Source organism: Ornithorhynchus anatinus, chromosome 3, assembly GCF_004115215.2.
Source record: "Ornithorhynchus anatinus isolate Pmale09 chromosome 3, mOrnAna1.pri.v4, whole genome shotgun sequence".
Lineage (NCBI taxonomy): Eukaryota > Metazoa > Chordata > Mammalia > Monotremata > Ornithorhynchidae > Ornithorhynchus > Ornithorhynchus anatinus.
Genome location: NC_041730.1, coordinates 124,146,409 through 124,171,392, shown reverse-complemented (window position 1 = coordinate 124,171,392; position 24,984 = coordinate 124,146,409). Strand labels below are relative to the sequence as shown.

At 49.6% G+C, this 24,984-nt stretch overlaps 1 protein-coding gene across 2 annotated transcripts in view; it reads right to left on the bottom strand.

Moving 5' to 3' along the window:
- The window catches only part of CRTAC1 (cartilage acidic protein 1), a 156,054-nt gene that overhangs the window by 47,000 nt on the left and 84,070 nt on the right, over window positions 1–24,984 (bottom strand). For both annotated transcript variants that reach the window (XM_029060567.2, XM_029060566.2), the window contains exons 3-4: window positions 13,841–14,037; window positions 3,920–4,056 (exon numbers count right to left, since the gene is read on the bottom strand). In XM_029060567.2, coding sequence (XP_028916400.1) covers window positions 3,920–4,056; window positions 13,841–14,037 — 334 coding nt within the window. The remainder of the gene's footprint in view (window positions 1–3,919; window positions 4,057–13,840; window positions 14,038–24,984) is intronic.

Genomic DNA, 24,984 nt, shown 5'->3' with positions numbered 1-24,984 from the left:
CAGGCCCATGCTCTATCCACTAGGCTATTCTGCTTCAGTTCCTCATTGTTTCTCAACCGGATTTAAGCAAATTGTCCTTGAGTCCGGCTCTTCCCCCTCCTCTACCCTCTCATCTTTCCATAGCTCCTGGCTCAATTTCTTCCAACCAATGAGCACATATCTCCTTGGGCAGCATCTCCTATTCTTGCCTTTGTCTTCTTTCACAGTGGTGCTCTTAGCCTGAAATAACCTTCCACTTGACATCCAGCAAGCCATCTCTCTTATACCCGTGTTCAAGCTTCATTTCCTCTGGGAAGAACCGAGATGCTTATTTCTCCTGATTTGCTGGTGAATTGAAGCTCGTGGAGGGCATGAAAGAGTAGTGGTTTATTAATTATGGTATTTGTAAAGCACTTATATGTGTCAAGCATTGTTCTAAGCACTGGGGTAGATCGATCAATCCACAACATTTATTGAGTGCTTCCTGTGTGCAGAGCACTGTACTAAGTGCTTGGGAAATTGTAATACAACAGAGTTGGTAGACACAAAACAGTCCCTGTTCCACATGGGGCTCACTGTCTAATTAGGGGAAGAACAGATACTGAATCCTCATTTTACAATTGAGGAAACTGAAGGACAAAGAAGTAACTTGTCCAAGGTCACACGGCAAAGTGGCGGAGCAGAGATCAGAACCCAGGTCCTCTGACTCCCAGGCTTGTGCTCTTTCCACTGGGCCACACGACTTTTCAGTGTGCGCTGTGCTGAAACGGATCATGGGAGGTTAGTTTGTGGCAGAGGGTTATACGCAGTTGAACGAATAAATGAGGCTGGAGATGAAAGTCCAGTGAAGAGAAGGTTAAAGGACTCTGGGGATACTGGGAAAAGAACAACGTGATCTAGTGGAAAGAGCACGGGCCTAGGAATCAGAGGTCGGGTTCTAATCCTGGTTCTGCCACTTGTCTGCTGTGTGGCCTAGAACAGTACTTTACACATAGTAAGCGCGTAACAAATGCCATCCCTCTGCTCCTCCCCCTCTCCCGTCCCCTCAGCACTGTACTCGTCCGCTCAACTGTTTATATCTTCATTACCCTATTTATTTTGTTAATGAGATGTACATCGCCCTGATTCTATTTATTTGCTATTGCTTTAATGAGATGTTCTTCCCCTCGATTCTATTTCTTGCCATCGTTCTTGTCTGTCCGTCTCCCCCGATTAGACTGTGAGCCCGTCAAAGGGCAGGGACTGTCTCTATCTGTTACCGACTTGTACATCCCAAGCGCTTAGTACAGTGCTCTGCACATAGTAAGGTCTCAATAAATACTATTGAATGAATTTACTTCTCTGTGCCTCAGTTCCCTCATCTGCAAACTGGGGATTCAATGCCTGTTCTCTCTCCTACTTTGACTGTGCCCCATTGGGAACTGATTATCTTATATCTACCCTTGCTCTTAGTACAGTGCTTGGCACAAGGTAAGCACTTAACAAAAACCACAATTAGGCAAGGGCTTGGGTCAAGGACTGAGAGATGCTATGCAGTGTAAGTGACAAGATTTAGTAGCCTGGTTGTGGGGAGTGAACCACCAATCAGATACAGGATAATCAGGTCAGACAGATTTCCTGTCTCCATATCCATCAGGTCTCCCCCTCCTATCGAACCTAGCTGATCTCCTACTTCAACCCAGCCTGCACATTTCCCTCCTCCCCTGCTAACTTATTCAGTGTGCCTCAATCTCGTCTATCTTGTCAGCGACCCCTTTCCCGTGTCCCCCACCTCATCCCTGACCAACTTACTATCTGACAGACCACTACTCTCACCACCATCGAAACCTTATTAAAGTCATATCTCCTCCAAGAGGCCTTCCTAGTCTAAGCCCTCACTTTCCCTGATTGGCCTCCCTTCTGTGTCCCCTTTGAGCACTTGATATTCACCCCCACCTTCAGCCCCACAGGATTTATGTACGTATCCATCTGTAACTTATTTCAATGTCTGAGTCCCCTTCTAGACATCAAGCGCTTAGTACAGTGCTCAAGCACTTAGTACAGTGCTCTGCACACAGTAAGCGCTCAACAAATACGATTGAATGAATGAATTAAGCCCCTTGTGGGCAAGGAACATGTCTACCAACTCTGCTGTATTGTACTCTCGCAAGCCCTTAGGACAGGGCTCTGCACAGAAAGTGCTCAATAAATAATAACAATAATAATAATGTTGGTATTTGTTAAGCGCTTACTAGGTGCAAAGCACTGTTCTAAGCTCTGGGGGTACAAGGTGATCAGGTTGTCCCACGTGAGGCTCACAGCTTTAATCCCCATTTGACGGACGAGGCAACCGAGGCACAGAGAAGTTAAGTGACTTGCCCAAGGTCACACAGTTGACTAGTGGCGGAGCAGGAATTAGAACCCATGACCTCTGACTCCCAAGCCCACGCTCTTTCCACTGAGCCACGCTGCTAAATTCCACGGATTGATTGATTGAATGATGATATTTCCCAATCCATGAAACCCCCAGTCTGAAGGAAACTAGAAGAGAGGAAGGGACAAGTAGAAAGCAGGCCTGGTGGTCCTAGGAGACATGTGGGCATGGGCTAGTACCCATGGCTGGAGAATTGCCAGGCTCAAGTCCCTGTGGGACTCTCCCCTCTCTTTGGGCCTGTCATGGCCGTCCCCTCCTCAACACTTGGTAAGGTAGGAGTCTAGATGCAAAGGATTCAGGTCAAATCTAAATGTAGCTCTGCAGTCTAGCTTGGCTCCCCATCCAAGTCTCACTTTGTTAAAAAATAAATATTTATATCCAGCACCTGCCTTCTGCCAGGGACTCTAGGCCCCCGCTGTGAAGTTTCACACTGCATCCCAAATCCCCCTCTGTGTCATCTCAAGTCTGAGGTGAGCTGCCCCATCTTTCCTCCCCTGCTACCCTCACTCCTTCTTCCAGGGAGTAGGTCCCCAGGCAGCTGGAGGTGGCCCTGTAATGGCTGACCAAGCCATGACCCCTGCTCCCTCGATGATTACTTGCCAAGCTAAAGAGCAGGAGTCTAAGAGGGAAAAAAATCCCCTTAATTCTACAGGTCTCTCAGCAGAAAAAACGCCCTTCCTAAATAATAATGATTAATTAGGTACTTTTTAAGTGCTTACTGTGTGCTGTTCAATGTTCTAAGCAATGGGATAGATACAAGATAATTGGGATGGACATGGTCCTTGTCCCACATGGGGTTCACAGTCTAATTAGGAGGGGGTAGGTTCTAAACCCCATTTTACAGTTGAGGAAACGGAGGCACAGAGAAGTTACGTGACAGCCCAAGGTCACACAGCGGACAAGTAGACAAAAACTACAATTATTATTATTAGGTGGGAGAGCCAGGATTAAAACCCAAGTCCTCTGACTCCCAGACCTGCGCTCTATTCCACTGGGCGACGCCGCTTCCCTACACAGGCCTCTGGAGTAACAAAAGCAGTGGGCCCGATCTAGCCCAACCCCTCAGCCACCCACCTTTCCCAAAGATAGTGAGACCCCCTGCCATATTTATGCCTCAAAAGGGACAGTCCACTACCCCACATCCAAGGGGAGCTGGATCCCTGTGGGAGGGGGATGGACAGGTGTGCAGGAAATGATGAAAATAATTTACATAAGTTAGATACATACCTATAATCTGTTTATAATAATCTCTCTCTCCCCCTCTAGACTGTAAGCTCATTATGGACAAGGAATGCGTCCGTTTTATTGATATATCATATTCTTCCGAGATCTTAGTACAGTGCTCCACACACAGGAACCGCTCAATAAATACGATCGACTGACCGACTAACACAAGCCCTCCTTGTGCACCCGGCCGGTAGCTGTCCCTTCGGCACCCGCTCCGGGTCCTGACGTAGCAGTTCTAGGGGATCCTCCCTGTAACCCTGCCGGAACACCTGCTTCGGGAACTCTGCTCTCCTCACTCACCGTCCTGTCCACGCAGGCCACGGAGCGTCCAGCGAAGCGACTGGCCACACCCCGGCGGACGTTGACCTCATCGCTCAGGATGTCCTCCCAGCGGTGATTGCGGAACTTGAACAGTTTGTCGGTGTACGTGGCCACTCCTGGAAAGCAAATGGGGGAGGGGAGGCATGGAGTGGATAGCAGATCAAGACAGGGATCCCCCTTCCCCTCGCTGCCAACGTGATGTCTATTGTGACTTCCAACTACAATGGCCATTGGACAAGGAATTGATTAATTAATAAATTGTGCTATCTGTTCAGTGCTTACTATGTTCCAAGCAGTGTATTAAGTGCTGGGGTGTATATACGATAATCAGGTCAAACAGAGTCCTTGTCCCACATGGGACTCATAATCTAAGAGGGAGAACAGGTATTGAATCTCCATTTTTACAGATGAGGAAACGCAGGTCCAGAGAAGTGAAGTGACTCGCCCAAGGTCACACCACAGACAAATGGCAGAGCCACGATCAGGGTCCAGGTCCTCGACTTCCGGGCCTATGCTCTTTCCACTTGGCCATGCTGAGTCCTCCAGTGGCTCCACCCTCCTCCCCTTGCCCTAAAGCTTTAGCCTGGTTTTCTTAACTCCAGGAAGCACAGCTGAGCGTTTATATTTTCTAAAGTGTCATTGGTCCTTTTCCATTTCCTCTTGGGGCATTCAACACCCTAATAAGGGGACCCTAGGAGGCTCTTAGGGGCACTGCAGCCCTCTGGACAGCATCACGGAGGCCCCCAAACTGCTCTGGGCTTCCTGGATCTCCCCCTGAACTGGAAGAGAAGCCCCAGTGCAGCCTAGTAGCAGGCAGACGTCCCCCGGGGTTCTGGGGGTCCCAGGCCTGGCTGACATGTTGTTCTGCGGTGGTCCCTGTTATGGCATTTGTCATGTGCCAGGCACCCAACTAAGTGCCGGGGTAGATACAAGATAATCAGGATGGAGACAGTCCATGTCCCACGGGGGTTTCGCAGCGTTAATCCCCATTTTACATTTGAGGTAACTGAGGCATAGAGAAGTGAAGTGACTTGACCGAGGTCACACAGCAGGCAAGTGGCAGAGCTGGGATTAGAACCCAGTTCCTTCTGACTCCCAGACCAGCGCTCTATCCATTAGACCATGCTGTTTCTTTCTTTCCTTTCCCTAGTTACTGCAAAGTTTCAGAACTGGGGCAGATAGTTTTTCCCATCCTGCCTTCTAATCCTGTGGCCAAAAATAATTCCTGGATACCAGTCACCACTTTGATCCCCCTAAGAAAAGACACCTCCAAAGAGAACCCACTTCGGAGGGATTCAATATGCCCTAGGGAGGGATCTTTTGGGGTTCAGACTCCTCTGGGTGGTCTTCCCCTGAGGCCACGGGGAGCAGAGGTTCTGAGAGGTGCGGGGTTAACTACCGTTCGGTCTCAGGATGATGGGAAGAAGAGGCAGCAGCAGCAGAAGCACCAATCACCAACCACTCCCAAGTCTGGGGTTGCAGCAGGAAAAGAGAGGGGCTTGAAAACTGTTCTGTCACACCTCCCTTCTCTGCTTCCCCACAGTGCCCAGCCTAGCTATCCCCCCTGAGGACTCAAGTCCCCCCAGCAAGAATCCGAGAGATGCCGTTGGCCCTGGGTCTGAGAGTGCGGTGTCCTGGGAAACCCCCAAAGCAGCTGGGGAGGGGAATCCGTGAGGCTAATTTGGAGGGCCTGGAAAGGGAGAGTGGGAAGGTGCCACAAAACCCTGAGTGGAAAGTTAGTTTGCTGCATTCCTGAAGCCCATCCAGTTCCTTGGGTTTGAATCGGGCTTGGTTTGGTCCAGGGATTCCTGGGGCTCCAGCTTCCATGAACACTGGCCCTGGGAAACCCAAATTGGTCCCTAAGGTGGAATCAGCTCTGCATCCCCACGCTTCAAGGGTTTAGACAGGTCCAGGGCAGCCCTGGGGGACCTGCAGGAAGGGGGATATACATGTAGATTGGACTGCGCTCTTGAGTCGGCAGGATGGCAGCCCTGAACCCGCAAGGTCATCGAAATTCATTCATTCATTCAATAGTATTTATTGAGCGCTTACTATGAGCAGAGCACTGTACTAAGAGCTTGGAATGTACAATTCAGCAACAGATAGAGACAGTCCCTGCCCAAAGACAGGCTCACAGACTAAACAGGGGAGACAGTCAGCAAAGCAAAACAGAACGAAACAAAAACAAGACAACATATCCAGATGAATAGAATCAAGGGGATGTACACCTCCTTAACAAAACAAATAGGGTAATAAATAATATATACAAATGAGCACAATGCTGAGGGGAGGGGAAGGGGGAGGAGCAGAGGGGGAGGGGAGGGGAAGGGGAGCAGAGGGAAAGGGGGGTGCTCAGGCTGGGAAGGCCTCTTGGAGGAGGTGAGCTCTCAGTAGGACTTTGAAGAGGGGAAGAGAGTTAGGCTCCCAAGGCCTTGGTCTTGGGGATTCCTGGGATTCAGGACAGACTGTTGGAGCTGCTCTTCAGGGCTGCCCTGACCCCAACCCCAAGGGATCACAGCAGGTTGCACAAACATCCTGTCAGTTGGTTCCATCTTTGGAGAAGCCAGCTCCAGGACTTTCCCTCCCACAGACCACTCTCCCAGTGGCTGCTCCTCCTTATTATAATATTAGTCATGGTATTTGTTAAGCACTTATTATGTGCCAAGAACTGTACTAAGCACTGGGATAGATTGGGCAATTGGGTTGGACACAGTCTCTGTCCCACAGTGGGCTCACAGGTTTAATGGCTCACAGGTTTAATCTCCATTTTTTACAGATGAGGGAACTGAGGCACAGAGAAATTAAGCGACTTGTTCAAGGTCACCCAGCAGACAAGTGGCAGAGCTGTGAGTAGAATCCAGGTACTTCTGACTCCCAGGCCCTTGCTCTATCCACTGGGCCACGCTGCTTCCTTATTAGGCCACGCCGTTTCCCTTCTGTCTCTCCTCTTCCAGTGTTTCCTCAGCCTTTGCCCCCCAGGCCCTCGTCCCGCTGCCATCCGGCTCTTGATCCAGCAGCGACGCCTCACCGCTCCCGTGCCCTGAGAGGGGGTGATCTACTTTTCCACAGCTCCTCCCTCAACCGAGCCCCCACGTGGCTTAAGAGCCGACCGGGGACGCCCAAAAGAATAAACTAATTAAGGTAAAATGTGCAACAGCAGTGCAGAGCCTTGTAGATCATAAATGGGAACGGCAAAATCAATGGCAGGCCTTCTGCAGGCAGCAGCAGAGCAGCCTGGGCGACAGGAGTAATGGGAACCCGTGATTTAGGAAGAGCAAATGCTCTGGCAGCTGCAACCTGGGTAATTAGGTGTGTCAGGAAGACAGATAAACAGCGGGCTGTGTGGGTCGATGGGACAGGTAATAAACCCCTGGATGGTGGCCCCCACTCTGTGTCAGGACGTCATCTCTCTGCCCGCTCCTCACAGGGTCGCAGTCAGCTCGGGCTGCTCCCGCTGAAGGAGGGGGCACAGGCACACAGAGAGACCGGAGGCTGCGGTCCCAGGGGTGGGAGGGTATAGAGGACCTACTGACTTTCATGTGGAGCCTGTCTTCTGGGGGCTCCTTGAGGGGGCAAGGGAGAGCTAGGAGGGAGGCATCTTCAGGGGGAGGGAAGGAGGAGGTAGCAGAAGTGAATGGTCCCTTCTCCCCTTCCAGCACTGGCTGGCAGCTAAGTACTAGCCCCCACGTTCAGGAGCAAGGAAAGGATGTGGGAGAGGTGGGCAAGGGCATGCCTGGGACTCAGAAAATGTCAGACACGGGCTTTGAACAGAGAGAGGGTGGCCAAGTGGAAGGAGCACATCCCTGGTAGTTAGAGGACCTGGGTTCTACTCAGAACTGCCACTTGTCTACTGTGTGACCTTGGGCAAATCACTTGAGTTCTCTGTGCCTCAGTCTCCTCACTTGTAAAAGGGGGATTCGATACTTGCTCTCCATCTTATTTAGACTGTGAGCCCCATGTGGGTTATGGATTGTGCTGAACTTGATAATCAGAGAAGCAGCATGGCTCAGTGGAAAGAGCATGGGCTTGGGAGTCGGAGGTCATGGGTTTGAATCCCAGCTCTGCCACTTGTCAGCTCGGTGACTGTGGGCAAGTCACTTCACTTCTCTGTACCTCAGTTACCTCATCTGTAAAATGGGGATTAAGACTGTGAGCCCCACGTGGGACAACCTGATTACCCTGTATCTACCCCAGCGCTTAGAACAGTGCTCTGCACAGAGTAAGTGGTTAACAAAAACCAACATTATTATTATAATCTTGTACCTACCCCAGTGTTTATTAATAGAAATAATAACAATTATGGCAATTAAGTGCCTACTATGTGCCAGGCACCGTACTAAGCATTACACTGCATGTCCCAGTGCAGTGCATAGCACTTGAAAACATCACTGCTATTACTTAAAGGGATGTAAAGGGAGGTAAAAAGTCTTTCTTCTCTTCCTCCTCTCCAGCTACTCCTCCCAATTTCAGCAAGGAAGCCTAGCCCCCAGGACCCTGCTAATTTAGTCAGATCACAGGTCTACCAGTCCCCAATTTTTTTTTTTATAAATTTCATAAAGGATCCTAAGTGACACCAACAGCTTTTACTGAGCATAAAAATACTACAGTACTCTGCACACAGTAAGCACTCAAAAAATACCAGAAATAAACCAAAAGCACCCCATTAGCCCAACAAAAGGGGCAAAGAGCTCATGATTTCTACCAGACTCCTGCCTTGTGCTGAGCCTTTCTGATTGCGGAAGCAGCTCCTTCACCCCACCACAGCTGCCTCCCTCTGGAGAAACCAGAGAGACTCATATGCAGAGCGCTGTACTAAAATTGGGAAGGAATGTACATGTGGGAATTAGACATGGTCCCTGAAAGAGGGGATAGGGTCCTGGAGACATATATAAGGAGAGGTGACCACAGCATAAAGATTAAAAACAAAGATAATAAATGATTAATGTATTTGTTTAGCACTTAGTAAGTGCCAAGCAAGGGTACTGAGGCCAAAAGAGCACTTTCTTGCTCCTCATGGCTCAGAGCAACCACAGCTGCAGTGACTACTCTAGCAGCTGCAGTACCCCAGAAGGCTAGGGTAAGGAGCAGAAAGGGAGGGAGCAGGTGTTGCATCTGAAGCTGGTTCATTCCACCTGAGAGATGAGGAGAAAGAGTCGGGAGGCGGGGCTTGCAGGAGGCAGGACAAGTCACCTGAAAGCTCTGTCTTGAGGAGATTTTGACCTTGATTGGAATGTTCCCGGTTGCTGCCTCAGCTACCAGAATCGACAAGGGATGCCAGTGCTGGTGAGTGAAACCCAAAGAGGAGATGATCTAGAATGGGTGGGGGGGTGATTCTGTAAAGGACCCCTGGCACCCCTCTCCTCCACCAGTTGTTAATTTCAATGTTTTCCTCACCCCCCCCCAACCCCTGCTGATAACCAAGACCCTCGAACTCTATCTTACTGTAGCCCTGACCCCAGGGACACCTTTCCAGGACCACTAAGCAACATTTCTCTGATTCCCATAATTGGATTTTCTGTAGCTCCAACTCTGAACTGTATTCATTGCTCCCTTGACTACCAAGCCATATTTGTGAATATAGTTCGGTGGGTTGGGGTTTACCATGAATCTAATCTAGGCAACCCAAAAACTTATATTCTGGGACTCTGGCCCCCAGCAGCATTTGTGAATATGGCTGGTCAGTAAATATAGTTTTAGGGTTGGGGAAGCAACAGATGGGACAGCCTGAACCCCACCCCAAATGTGGAAATCCATTTCAGCAGAGGGAAAACCAACAGATGAAGGTTTACCCATGAACTTAATTTAGGGGTTGGGGATTGGAATACCCAGTGAAAGGTAATTGGAGGTTGAGGTGCTTGGATTGTGGATTGGAAACTTGGTGCTCCAGTCGAAAGCAGGGGGGATTCAGTTTGGAGGTTGGGGAGAATGCCAGTCGTTTGTGGCCTGAGAGACTAGTGTGGTCTAGTGGAAAGAGCACAGGCCTGGTAGTGAGATGAACTGGGATCTAATCCTGGCTCCACCACATGTCTGCTGTTTGACTTTGGGCAAGTCACTTAACTTCTCTGTGCCTCAGTTTCCTCATCTGTAAAATGGGGGTTAAGACTGTGAGTCCCTTGTGGGACAGGGACCGTGTCCAACCCGATTATTTTTTTTATCTACCCCGGCGCTTAGTACAAGTGCCTGGCAGGTGCCTTCTGTGGATTTGATCATTATTATTCTTATTATTAAACCTGGAGGATTTTGCATCACCAAGTCTACCTCATGACACTAAATTTATCTGCACTGGAAACAGATAACACAGGTGTACCATACCCTGCTGAATCCCACTTTCTACTCTGTCTTCTTTCCCACTCAAGGCTGGTAGACAGGTCTACCACCTAGGCTCAGTGGGACCTGCAGCCTTAGGTTCCCCTCCCCATCCCATCGGCTAAGTACCCCAACTCCCTCCCACTGATGTTGGCTCCACATTTTTGGAACAATGTTAGGCCTGGATGTGGTCTGGGAGAAGATGCGGAAAGTGAGGATGGGCAACCGAAAGTGCCCCCAACCTTGAGAGCCAACTTTTCCTTTTCAGCATGGGGGAGGGGGCGGTGAAAGAGGGGTTGGGATTTTTAGACATGGGATGTGAGAACTGGGAGCGAACAGGGTTCCAAAGAGAAATAAGCCGGAAAGTCACAGTTTGGAGTTTTTTCACTCTCCAACCTGAAATGTGTGTGTGTTAGTGTTTAACTCAAAGAACCGCCCCCAAGGCTAGAACATTTCTTGGCCTAAACAGTCCTGGGGAAGATGGGGGAGGGGCTTGGGCTCTCCACCCCTGACTGGGGATGGAGCTGCTGAGCACCTGGTCCAGCGGGACAGAGAGAAAGCGCTGACACTGCACAAGTGTCTCTGCTCCACACCTCCATCCGCTGTCAATGAATCAATTGAATCATTCAACTGAAAAATTAACTCAAAACCACAGACATCCCTCAAACCCTCAGAAGGTCAAGGGGAGGCTCAGAGCTAGAGCCTAGTTTTCCAGGCCCTGGGAGCCCCAGTCCCCTGCTAATTCAGCCAGATCATAGGCTGAGGTTTTACCGTCTCCCTGGGAGGCCCTGACAGGGGAACTACAGACTGGATGCTCAGAGCGAGAGTAACTGCAGAGGCACTCTCTGTGGCCCCCTCCATCCAACCCCAGGAACCTGTCTCTCCTGGAAGGGAAGGGGGTGTTGGTCTCTTGCTAAGGCTCCCCCAGCCCTCTCTTAGTCCTCCTCCACCCAGATCCTAACCAGCAAGGTACTTCCCTCAGTTCTGCCTCTCATTTCCCTTTCCATCCATCTCCTTTCACCCAAATACTTAACTTTCTACTCTGTGCCCTTTCTCCCCTAAAGATCCTCCCTTTGAGGCCTGTCCCTACCTCCCAATCGAGGACATATCTGTAATCCTCTGATTTAGACCACATTAAAGGGATCCTCAGCTCATCAATTAAGTGTTGTAACCCAATCTGTGCCTCAGCCGAAGGGAGTAAATCCTGCACTGATACTTGGGAGGGGATGATCACTAATTTATAGGGCTGGGTCAGAGCTGCAGATTGTTGTTTCTGGCTCCCTTGGGCCTGGAGATCACCCAGCCTACCCCACACTCCCTGCCCCTGGAAATGTACCTCCACCTCTGAAAACTTTCTACCTCGACCGACCCTTCAGAATTTGTGATGAGGCAGGCTAAGCTTATTTGAAGGTATGTCTGTGCCTTGGATTACTGGGACCTGGATAACAATACTAATGGTTTAGTTGTTAAGTACTTACTACGTGCTAAGCACTGAGCCCCTCTTCCCCTCTCAACCCCTAATTCTCCCCCTACAGTGATAATGAGATGGGACAACTAGGAGTGATCTGTAGTTGGGGGCACAAGGCCCAGCAAAAATCATTCTAATGAGATTTGGGTGCCGGGTAGGAAAGTGACGGTAACTTCCGGTCCTGGGGAAGGAGGCCAGTTGGAAGATGGCAGTGTCGCTTGGATAGTGGGAGGGTGATGATGGACCTAAGCATGTTATTGGACTGGCTACCCTGGACCCACAGCCGTGGAGGTAGGATTAGTTTGAAGCCAGCTAGGGATTTCTGAGGCTCTATGGAGGAAGTGGGATGAGGCCAGCTGGCCCCAGATCAGATTGCCCCTGGGAAGCCAAGTCAATAACAGCGTTATTGGAATGATTGGAACACCTTGGAATAATAGAGAATAATAACTGGAATAACAGAGAAGCAGTGTTGCATAGTGGATAGAGCATGGCCTGGGAGTCAGAAGGACCTGGGTTCTAATTCTTACTCTGCCTCACGTCTGCTGTGTGACCTTGGGCAGAAGCAGCATAGCTAGCAGAAGCAGCAAAGCTCAGTGGAAGAGCACGGGCTTGGGAGTCAGAGGTCATGGGTTTGAATTCTGGCTCTGCCACTTGTCAGCTGTGTAACTGGGGGCAAGTCACTTAACTTCTCTGTGCCTCAGTTATCTCATCTGTAAAGTGGGGATGAAGACTGTGAGCCTCACGTGGGACAACCTGATTACCCTGGATCTACCCTAGCGCTTAGAACAGTGCTCTGCACATAGTAAGTGCTTAACAAATACCAACATTATTACTTCTCTGTATCTGTTACCTCATCTGTAAAATGGATATTAAAATTGTGAGACCTATGTGGAATAAGGACTGTGTCCAACCTGACTAGTTTGTATCTACCCCAGGGCTTAGTACGGTGCCTGGCACACAATAAGTACTTAACAAATATCCTTTTTTTAAAAAGTCTGAGATACTAAGCTGCTCCCAATCCCACTCTGGCCCAGAGCTAACTCTCAGGACATCTCTGGCTGCTTAGTTCTGACCAGACTCTGAGAGGGCAGGGGGGCAACCTGAGACCGGGCCTGAAGCCAGGTCTGAGAGAGACCCAACCTGAAACCAGGTCTGAGATCAGACCTAAGGCCAGACCTGAGAGATGCCGGACCTGAGACCAGATCTGAGAAAGGCCAGGCCCGATGCTAGAACTGAGGCCAGACTAGAACTGAGACCAGGCCTGAGAGAGGTCCTACCTGAGAGCAGACCCGAAATTAGACCTGAAACCAGACTTGAAAGAGGCCCAACCTGAGGCCAGACCTGAGACAGACCAGACTTGAGACTAGACCCAAACTCAGACCCGAGACTAGACCCAAGCCCAGGCCTGCGGTCAGGTCTGAGACCAGACCTGAGACAAGATTTGAGTTCAGACTTGAGAGAGGCCATATCTGAAACCAGGCCTGAGGCCAGATCTGAAACCAGAACTGAGGCAAGGCTTGAAACCAAACCTGAGAGAGGTGCAACCTGAGACCAGATCTGAAACCAGAGCTGAGACAGAGTCTGACACACCTGATATTCCTGGCTGAAGTGCATGGCCTGGGAATTTTTCTCCATATGTGGATACTGAGGGGGCCAAGAGCATTTTCTAGCCCACCAATAAGACTTCCCTCCTCATCCTACCTCACCTCTTACCTCATCCTAGAGATGGTGCAGCCCTTCCCACCTCATCCCACTCCCTCCCTCATCCTAGATATGGTCCACGAGTCTTAGAAGAAGAAAGAACCCTTAGCAGTCCAGGTTCATTACTTTTCCCCCTTCACTCCCCACCAGGAGCAGATTTTCTGTATGAGATGCTCTGATGCTCTACCCTGCCCTGGGATGAACCCAGCTTGTCTCCCCTGTTTGTGAGATGGGCCTTTGGCTATGGGATGCCAGAAGCTTCCTATGGATTTAGAATCTGCTAGAGAGCAGGAGACTGGCAGGAGAGGAGGGTTTCAGAGGCAGTGTAGGGGAAGAAGGAAGGGGAGGAGGAGATAAGGAGAAGAAGAAAGATGAGGAGGAGGAGGAAGAGGAGGAAGGGGAGAAGCCAGAGCCAGGTTTCCTACCTGAGAAGGCATTGTTGGTGTTGAGGAAGTAGATCTCCTCCCGCCCGTCCCCGTCAATGTCACAGGCAGTGACCCCTATGGCGTTGCCCTGACGGTCTCGCAGCGCATAGTAGGGGGAGCCGCGCTCATCCACCGCAATGTTCACCAGGCGACGCCGCGCCCGGTCGTACTTCAGAACCAGGTTGGGGCCGTTGTACCTAGAGGAGACGGTGGACGAGAGAGACAGATGAGCATGAGGGGAGGAGGCCATTCTGCCTGGGGATCCAGCCCTCTGATGATCCATATTATAATATTTTTAAGGGCCTATTCTGTGTCAACCACTGTTCTAAGTGCTGGGGTCTTGACTCATGCTATCGGGTTGTCTTCAACCCATAGCGACTCCATGGAAACATCTCTCCCAGCATGCTCCACCTCCATTTGCGATCGTTCTGGTAGTGTATCCATAGAGTTTTCTTGATAAAAATACGGAAGCGGGTTACCATTGCTTCCTTCTGCGCAGTAAACTTCCACTCTCTCCCATACCGCTGCTGCCCAACACAGGTGACTTTTGACTTGTAGCAGATTGCCTTCCACTTGCTAGCCACTGCTCAAGCTAGAAATGGAATAGGCCTCTGCTTGACTCTCCCTCCTGTAGTCGAGACTGGTATAGAGCTGGAAACTCTCCAGGGGAAATGCTGAGATAGTTACAAATTAATCAGATTGGACACAGTTTCTGTTCCACATGGAACTCACAGTCTAAGGTGGGTAGACTCACCTGCCCAATGATTCATTTTCAGCTCTTTGTTCATTATTATTATCATTATTATATTTAAGTGCTTACTATGTGTCAAGCACTGTTCTAAGTGCTGGGGTAGATACAAGTTAATCAAGTTGGACACAGTCCTTGTCCCATATGGCACTCACGATCCAAGTAGGAGGGGGTACAGGTTTTGAATCCTTATTTTACAGATGAAGAAATTGAGACACAGAGAAGCCAAGTGATTTGCCCAAGGTCACAGAGCAGGCAAGTGGCAGAGCTGGGATTAGAACCCAGGTCCTCTGACTGTGAAGTTTTTACTCCTTCCACAGGTGGGGTTTCCATGCTTTTTCATCTCAGATTCTTGAAAGAAGCTCTCCCGACAGAGCCTGGAACCTCCAGACATTTTTGCTCCTCTGTCAGGCAGCCTTATCAATCAGATTGAGCGCTTGCTCTGCGCAAAGCATTGTCCTAGGTGCTCAGGAGAGTTACAGTACAATCAGTGGAAATGATCCCTGCCCTCAAGAAGCTTCCAGTCTAGTGGAGGAGGTAGACACCTAAATAAATTAAAGGTAGGAGAAGCAGTCAAGTTTGGAAGATGTATACATAAGTGCTGTGGGTGTATCTAAATGCTAAAGGGGTACACCTAGGTGCATAGGAGGGAAAATAGGATGGAGATGAGAGATTAGTCAGGGCAGGCTTTATAGAGGAGATGTGATTTTAGTAGAGCTTTGAAGATGGGGACAAAGGAGGTCTGCCAGATGAGAAGGGGGGGAAAAGAGTTGCAGGCAGGAGGGAGGGCTTATGCGAGGGGTAATTGGCAAGAGACGAGAGTGAGGCGCAATAAGTAGGTTGGTATCAGAGGAGGAAGATGTGCCAGCAGGGTTGTAGTGGAGAGGAGTGAGGGTAAGTAGCGGGGAAAGAGCTGAATGAGTGACTCTTAGTTACCCAGGAGTTCAAACAATTCTTCCCATTTTGCAAATGAAGGTAACAAAGATTGGCCAGGGGAAAGTTCTCGTTCAAAATACTCCAGAGGACAGTGAACGTGGGGCTAGAGCCCAGACCCCCTGAATTGCAGCCTAAGCTCTCTCCATTGTCCACTGCTGTTTCAGGGTTTGTCACCCTTCTCTGTTCAAACTCAACTCAGAAAAACCCCCAACTGGCTTGAATCCTTATCCCCTTTTTAATCTGAAAACTTTTCTTGAGAGAAATTGAATCTTTCCTCATTTGTTTCCTCTTGAGATCACCTGGGGAGAGTCAGAAGGAACTAGGTTCTAATCCCAACTCTGCCACTTGTGTGCTGTGTGACCTTGGGCAAGTCACTTCACTTCTCTGGGCCTCAGTTACCTCATTTATAAAATGGGGATTAAAACTGTGAGCCCCATGTGGGACAGGGACTGTGTCCAACATAATGACCTTATATATACCGTAGTGCTTAGTATAGTGCCTTGCATAGAGTAAGCACTCAAAAAATACCATAAAAACAAAACAATCTGCAGTCTCAGAGGTCTGGGAAAGGGGATGGAACATCTAGCACCCTATCAATCAGACCCAACAGCCAGGGTCAAAGCCAGTGAGGTCAGAGGTGTGTGAAATGTTGGCCAAGCCAAAGGCCTCCTTGGCAGCAACAAGACAAGGAAACAGGGGCTTGGTCCCTGAACAGGAAGACAATCAATCACTCAATGGTATTTATTGAACCCTTACTATGGGCAGAACACTATCCTAAGCACTTGGGAGAGTCCAATACAGCGTGGCTCAGTGGAAAGAGCTTTGGAGTCAGGGCTCATGAGTTCGAATCCCAGCTCTGCCACTTGTCAGCTGTGTGACTGTGGGCAAGTCACTTAACTTCTCTGTGTCTCAGTTCCCTCATCTGTAAAATGGGGATTAAGACTGTGAGCCCCACGTGGGACAACCTGATTTCCCTGTGTCTACCCCAGCGCTTAGAACAGTGGTCTGCACATAGTAACCGCTTAACAAATATCAACATTATTAATACAACAGAATTAGCTGCCCATAACAAGCTTACTGTCTAGAGGGGGAGACTGACATTAATATGAATAAATAATTGATAATATATAATTTAAAGATATGAAAAGAGAGCTGAGGGGTTGGGGTGAATAGCAAATGCCCAAAGGTCACAGATCGAAGTGCATAGGTGACGCGGAAGGGAGAGCGAGCCAGGGAAAAGAGGGCTTAAGCGGGGAAGACCATTTGGAGATGTGACCTTTAATGCTTTGAAGGTGGAGAGAGTGGTGGTCTAGCATCTTTGGAGGACAAGGAGACTAGAGAAGCAGCGTGGCTCAGTGGAAAGAGCGCGGGCTTGGGAGTCAGAGGTCATGGGTTCTAATCCCGGCTCCGCCGCTAGTCAACTGTGTGACCTTGGGCAAGTCACTTCACTTCTCTGTGCCTCAGTTACCTCATCTGACAAATGGGGATTAAAACTGTGAGCCCCACGTGGGTCAACCTGATCACCTTGTATCCTACAGTGCTTAGGACAGTGCTTTGCACCTAGTAAGTCCTTAAATACTACAATTTCTTTTTTATTTTATTACACACTAAGTCAGCAGGACAGAGGATGGGCAAAAGTGTAGGAGCACTAACAAAGAGTGTTGGAAGCCTACCCAACCAGGGTGGCAGCGGGTTGTAATGGGGAGCGCACAGTGTTGGGAGACAGAAGGCCTGGGTTTGCTTCCCAGCTCTGCCAGAGCTTGGCTCTGGAGTCCCGGCCCATGGCTGGTGATTAGATAAAGGCCTGCTCAGGAGCCAGAAGCACTTTGAGCAGTATGTGTTTCCACCGTCAGCATCTCCAACCAGGCGGCAGATTGTATTACCATTTTCCCGCTGCAGAGGAACGAAGGCGGTCAAGGCCATCTCGCCAACATTAAGGGGCACATTTACCGAGGCCCCCAGCCGCACTGACCTGGCATCTGCTGCATCCCGGAGACCCAACGGGCCGAAGATGGTCTTTCAGAATCTGGGCTGTAGGGTCCCTGGCTCCACCTTGGCACTCCCGGGGGACCAGTTTGGGTCTCCAATTGACCCAGCTCCATTGGCAGCATCGCCCAGTAACTCCTCATTCATTCATTCAATAGCATTGATTGAGCGCTTACTATGTGCGGAATACTGTACTAAGCGCTTGGAATGTACAATTCGGCAACAGATAGAGATAATCCCTGCCCAATGATAGGCTCACAGTCTAATAATAATGTTGGTATTTGTAGTTGTTAAGCACTTACTATGTTCAAAGCACTATTCTAAGCGCTGGGGTAGATACAGGCTAATCAGGTTGTCTCACATGAGGCTCACAGTCTTGATCCCCATTTTACAGATGAGATAACTGAGGCCCAGAGAAGTGAAGTGACTTGCCCACAGTCACACAGCTGACAAGCGGCGGAGCCGGGATTCAAATCCATGACCTCTGACTCTCAAGCCCGTGCTCTTTCCACTGAGCCACGCTGCTTCTCTAATCTAGTTGAATGGTTGACACCTTACATTAGGAATGCCATTTTTAAATGCACAATAGCAAAAAGCAGCGTGGTCTAGTGGAAAGAGATTAGGCCTGGGAGTCGGAGGATCTGGGTTCTAATCCCACTTCTGCTGGGTGATCTTGGGCAAGTCGCTTCACTTCTCTGGGCCTCAGTTCCTTCGTCTTTCTCAAAGTGCTGTTGGTCAATGATAAAAGTGTGAATCGGTTTATCTTTTGGTCTGCCGGTGGTCCACGTTTGTCGTGAGGTTTAGCGATAGTCCCCAGGAATCCACGCCTGGCAGGCCGCCCCCGGGGCTCCCTAACGGACACCGGAGCTGGGGATCGGCCCGGCCGGTGACCCGGTGGGACCTGGTGCCAGTTAGAAGGGTGGTGGGCCGGGGACAGCCATAGCTTGTCCCATGACCCGACGCCGAGACTGATGCGGGATAGGGAAGCAGCGTGGCTCAGTGGAAAAGAGCCCGGGTTTGGGAGTCAGAGGTCATGGGTTCGAATCCCAGCTCTGCCACTTGTCAGCTGTGTGACTATGGGCAAGTCACTTAACTTCTCTGCGCCTCAGTTACCTCATCTCTAAAATGGGGATTAACTGTGAGCCTCACATGGGACAACCTGATTACCCTGTATCTCCCCCAGTGCTTAGAAGAGTGATCTGTACAGAGTAAGCGCTTAACAAATACCAACATCATTATTATTATTATATTAGTGATGCCCACCTCCTCCACACCACCAGAGCCTGGGAAGTTGTCAGATTCCGATTGAATGGAATCTCATTAATACAACTAATGAGAAGCAGCGTGGCTCAGTGGAAAGAGCACGGGCTTTGGAGTCAGGGCTCATGAGTTCGAATCCCAGCTCTGCCTCTTGTCGGCTGTGTGACTGTGGGCAAGTCACTTAACTTCTCTGTGCCTCAGTTCCCTCATCTGTAAAATGGGGATTAAGACTGTGAGCCCCACGTGGGACAACCTGATTCCCCTATGTCTACCCCAGTGCTTAGAACATTGCTTGGCACATAGTAAGCGCTTAACAAATACCAACATTATTATTATTATTATTAACTAGGAAAAATGTCCAGTCATCCTAGTGGTCCATCCCATTTCCTACAGCATCACTGCCTCTCCGGGAAAGCAGTGTGACCTAATGGAAAAAGCACGGGCCTGGGAGTCAGGGGACCTGGGTTCTGATCCCATTAGAGAAGCAGCATGGCTCAGTGGAAGGAGCCTGGGCTTTGGAGTCAGAGGTCATGGGTTCAAATCCCAGCTCTGCCACTTGTCAGCTGTGTGACTGTGGGCAAATCACTTAACTGCTCTGCGCCTCAGTTACCTCATCTGTAAAATGGGGATTAACTGTGAGCCTCAAGTGGGACAACCTGATTACCCTGTATCTACCCCAGCGCTTAGAACAGTGCTCTGCACATAGTAAGCGCTTAACAAATACCATCATCACCACCTCTGCGACTTGTCTGCTGTGTGACATGGGGCAATTCACTCAATGTCTCTGCGTCTCAATTACCTCTCCTGTAAAATAGGGAGAAAATCCTCCTCCCTTCTACTTAGACTCGGAGCCCCAAGTGGGACAGGGACTGTTTCTAATCTTACTACTTGGTATCTACTCCAGTGCTTAGTGCAGTGCTTAGCACATAGTAAGTGTTTAACAAATACCAATTTAAAAAAAGTCACTTGCTAAACATACCCCTGGCAAAGAGCAGACACCACAAAAATCTCTATGCCTCTGTTTCCTCATCTGCAAAACGGGGATAAGACTCTTCTCCCCATCCCCTTAGAGTGTAAACCTCATGTGGGGCAGAGGTTGTTCCTGATTTGGTGATCTTGGATATATCCTACGGTGCATAGCACATGATAAGCACATACCACAGAAAAAGGATAATAGGATTGAAGTCCATAGCAATAATAATAATGTTGGTATTTGTTAAGTGCTTACTATGTGCAGAGCACTGTTCTATGCGCTGGGGTAGATACAGGGGAATCAGTTTGTCCCATGTGAGGCTCACAGTCTTCACCCCCATTTTACAGATGAAGTCACTGAGGCACAGAGAAGTGAAGTGACTTGCCCACAATCACATAGCTGGCAAGTGGCAGAGCGGGGATTCGAACCCATGAACTCTGTCTCCCAAGCCCCAGCTCTTCCCACTGAGCCACGCTGCTTCTCTAAGTCCATGAGTAATGACCTGCCACTGGAGATCAGGGTTAAAGGAGACCAGAGGATCTCACGTGTCTGGGAACACCAGTCTCCTTTAAAAAAAAAAATTATGATATTTGTTAAGCGCTTACTATGTACCAGGCACTCTAGCACATAGTAATGCCGTGGTGGATACAAGCAAATCCAAAATCTTACCACGGAATCCAAATGGGCAGATGGGTCATGAATTGTAGTAGAAGAATCCTAGTGCTACAGTGCTCTGCACACAGTAAGTGCTCAATAAATACGATTGAATTAATGAATGGAAAAGACTGTAAGCTCATCACTGGGCAGGGATTGTCTCTATCTGTTGCCGAATTGTACATTCCAAGCGCTTAGCACATAGTAAGCGCTCAATAAATACTATTTAATGAATGAATGAAATCAGGTTGGACAAGCAGTCCCTGTCACGCAGGGGGCTCACAGTCTCGATCCCTATTTGACAGAAGAGGGAACTGAGGCAAGAGAAGTGAAGTGACTTGCCCAAGGTCACAAAGCAGACCTAGTGGCAGAGTTGGGGTTAGAAACTCCCACTCTGTAACTCACACAGAGTTACAGTTACTGAGTTACTGAGCCCTTTTAGGCTCAGTTCTGGGTCCCATACTATTCTGTATTTACCCCCACTCGGAGAACTCATTCACTCTCACGGCTTCAACTACTATCTCTACTAGGATGATTCCTTCTGATTCCAAGGCAGGTGCTCTATCCACTACACCTTGCTGCTTCCTTGGTGACCCCCAGAGCCCTCTATTGTTCCCAAATCAGTCAATCAACCAATCAATCGACAGTATTTACTGAGCGCCTGTTATGTGGCTTCAAGGCTCTCCGTCACCTTGCCCCTTCCTACCTCTCCTCTCTTCTCTCTTTCTACCACCCACTCCATACGCTCCGCTCCCCTGCCGCCCACCTCCTCACCGTCCCTCGGCCTCGCCTATCCCGCCGTCGACCCCCGGGCCACGTCCTGCCGCGGTCCCGGAATGTCCTCCCTCCTCACCTCCGTCAAACTAATTCTCTTCCCCTCTTCAAATCCCTACTTAAAGCTCACCTCCTCCAAGAGGCCTTCCCAGACTGAGCTCCCCTTTTCCCTCTGCTCCCTCTAACCCCCCTTCACCTCTCCTCAGCTAAACCCTCTTCTCCCCCCCCCCTCTGCTCCTCCCCCTCTCCCGTCCCACCCCCTCGGCACCGTACTCGTCCGCTCGACTGTATATATCTTCATCCCCCTATTTTGTTTAATGAGATGTACATCACCCTGATTCTATTTGCCATTGTTTTTATGAGATATTCTTCCCCTTGACTCTATTTATTGCCATTATTCTTGTCTGCCTGTCTCCCCCGATTAGACTGTAAGCCCATCAAAGGGCAGGGACTCTCTATCTGTTGCCGATTTGTACATTCCAAGCGCTTAGTCCAGTGCTCTGCATATAGTAAGCGCTCAATAAATACTATTGAATGAATGAATACGGTATTAACCCATCGTGCCCCACAGCTCCAAAACCCCAGGTGTTGCTATCTCTATACTGTATCACTATGATGACTTTCTCCCCCATCCATCCTGCCTCCTCCACTTCTGGCTTCCTCAGCTGGGTCCCTCCTCTCTTCTCTGCCGAGGGAGAGCAAGGGACAGGCCTGGAGGGGTTCAGAGACTAAGCCCCACCTGTCCCTAGAGCTGCTTAGATTCGAATCAGGGATGTGTACTTGGCATGCACCCACTTTGGAGTGCTCCTCTCTGACTTGAGGACCAATCACGGGGGGCTCTCCAGGCTGCGGCTTCAGGGATGGAACCCACCCTCCCTCCCTCCTTCCCCTCCCCCACACTCCCCGGGAAGTCCGCCACAGGTGGCCGGTGAGAGAGAGGGGCAGAGCTGGGGTGGATGAGTCCCACGGGTGATGGAGGAGGCAGTCAGGAGGGTAATTGGAATCTGTGCTCTTCATGCCTGTGACCAGCTGCTAAGGAGCTGGGAGGTGTCAGGTGGATTTAGTTAGGAGTGAAGGGGCTGGGCCAGTCACATTCCAGTGACGACTCATTATGATTTGGCAGGGGCAGAGATTTGTCACTGACTTGAGTGTTTTATAGGTTGGTTCTTATTCCTCCGCATTTTCAGAGAACCCGCTTTTTGAAAAGTACTTTTTAGAATCACCTTCCTTGGCTGTTTCCCACGACGACCACACCGTAGCATTCGCTGCCCTGTTTCCCAGATTGGGAAATCAAGGCTCAGAGATGGGAAAAGGATGGCTGAAGGTCACTTAGGAGGTGCAATGGGTGTTGGAGAGAAGAACCAGCCTCCCTGCCCTGGAGGTTATGGATCGCTCTACAGCCAGCTGACTCCAGCTGCTTTCATTTATTATAAGGGGTAAAGGAGCCCAGTAAAGAGTGTGGATAGGGGAGATGTCCTGCAATAGAAATTCAGAGAGGAGAGGGTGAGTTGGGCAGAAGCAGAGGGATTGTGTGACTCAATCTGGATGGGGAAGGGGTGGAGGTAAATTGGCTTTGTCTAAGAGTGAAAAGCACTGACCCACACAGGGCATTTTACTAAGCTAAAAATATTCATGGGGTAGGCACGGGGCGGTGGGAAGAATGAGGGACCAAGGCTCTGTGGATCTGTATATGCGTATGTGTGTGCTTGTACACATGTGCAGGTATCTGGGGGTATATGTGCATGTATTAGAGAAGCAGCGTGGCTCAGTGGAAAGAGCCCGGGCTTGGGAGTCAGAGGTCATGGGTCCTAATCCCAGCTCTGCCGCTTGCCAGCTGTGTGACTTGGGGCCAGTCACTTCACTTCTCTGTGCCTCAGAGACCTCATCCGGAAAATGGGGATGAAGACTGTGAGCCCCACGTGGGACAACCTGATCACCTTGTATCCCCCACCCCCAGCGCTTAGAACAGTGTTTGGCAAATAGTAAGCACTTAACAAGTACCATAATAATAATAATTATTAGCGAATAGAGCACGGGCCTGGGAGTCAGAAGGACCAGGGTTCTAATCCCGGCTCCACCACTTGTCTGCTCTGTGACCTTGGGCAAGCTACTTACCTTCCCTGTGCCTCAGTTACCTCATCTGTAAAATGGTAAATAAAGACTGTGATCCCCATGTGGGGCAGATGAACTGGTTTCTATCCCAGTGCTTAACAAATACCATGAGGAAAAAAAAAAGAGGAAAACCCAGAAACCCACTGGGGTGAAGAAGAGAGCAGGTGATGGTGTTTTCCATGGAGGATGACGGACAAGCCTCGATCCAGGAGCAAACACTTCAGGACAGAAAACCCAGGCTAAAGAATTGAGTCTAGTGGCAGTGACTTGCCCAGTGCCACTTACAGTCTCTTGTCCCTGGAGGTGAAGTTGCGCTGAGGCACCGAGTGCAATGAGCAGGCAGGGGTGCAGCATCCTGCAAAATGCATGTGTACATCCTCACACGCTACACCCCCTTTTTCATCCATGAAAATGTCTTTCCAGGGGCAGCCGAATGTGGCTGCCCACCATTTCATTTCGTTTATTCACTCGTATTAACTGAGCGCTTACCATGTGCAGAGCACTGTACTAAGCACTTGGAAAGTACAATTCGGCAACAAATAGAGACAATCCCTACCAACCATGGGCTCGCAGTCTAGAATGGGGGAGACAGACAACAAAACAAAACAGGTCACCAGGCATCAATAGCATCAATATAAATAAATAGAATTATAGATATACAAATCATTAATAAAATAGAATAAGAACTATGTGCATATGTATACAAGTGTTGTGGGGCAGGGAGGGGGTTTGAGCAGATGGAGGCTTAACTGACTAATCTTGGCCCTGGAGAACGTCTCCCTGTCCCCTACAGGACCAGTTCAGGTTCCTTCCTCTCCCTGGTGCTTCCCGCTTAGTGTGGTGTGGGGAGGGGGCCTCTGCTTGGTGAAAAAGAGAAGCAGCGTGGCTCAGTGCAAAGAGCTCGGGCTTGAGAGTCAGAGGTCATGGGTTCGAATCCTGGCTCTGCCACTCGTCAGCTGTGTGACTGTGGGCAAGTCAATTTCTCTGTGCCTCAGTTACCTCATCTGTAAAATGGGGATGAAGAATGTGAGCCTCACGTGGGACAACCTGATTACCCTGTATCTATCCCAGCGCTTAGAACAGTGCTCTGCACATAGTAAGCGCTTAACAAATACCAACATTATTAAAAAGGCCCTGTGAATGTTTCAGTGGACTGTGGGCTCACAGTTTCTGCACCCACTTCATCCTAATCTTGCCGCCGATCCTGGCTTTCACCAGTTGAATCGAGGACCCAGATGACAATGAGTACAGCTCTCTGCACAAAGTAAGCGCTCCATAAATACCACTGATTAACTGTCCAGGAGAGAAGAGATTCCCAGAGTGGGAGGGGCTGTCTGAGTGGTTTTTGAAGGGTAAGGGAGAGGAGAAAATGAACCAGAAGCAGAGAAATAATAGAAATGGAAATTTGGCTTGAGATGGTTGTGGGGAAGGGTCATGGTGGGGAAATATGGGTTAGGGTAGAGGGAGGTGTGATGTGTTGCGTGTGTGTGTGTGTATCCTGGGCAGGGGAGAAGTCTTTCTTTCCTCCCTGGCTTACTTTGCCCCCTCTCTATCCTCCTTCCTTGTCTCTTCCCCACAAGCAGCTCCTCAGCCCACAGCTCCTCCCACCTCTGCATTTTCATTCTTTCACATACTCTCAGGCCTTAGGGACGGTGACAGCTTTTTATTTTGCTTTCCCGCTCCAGCTCAGTTTTGCAGAAA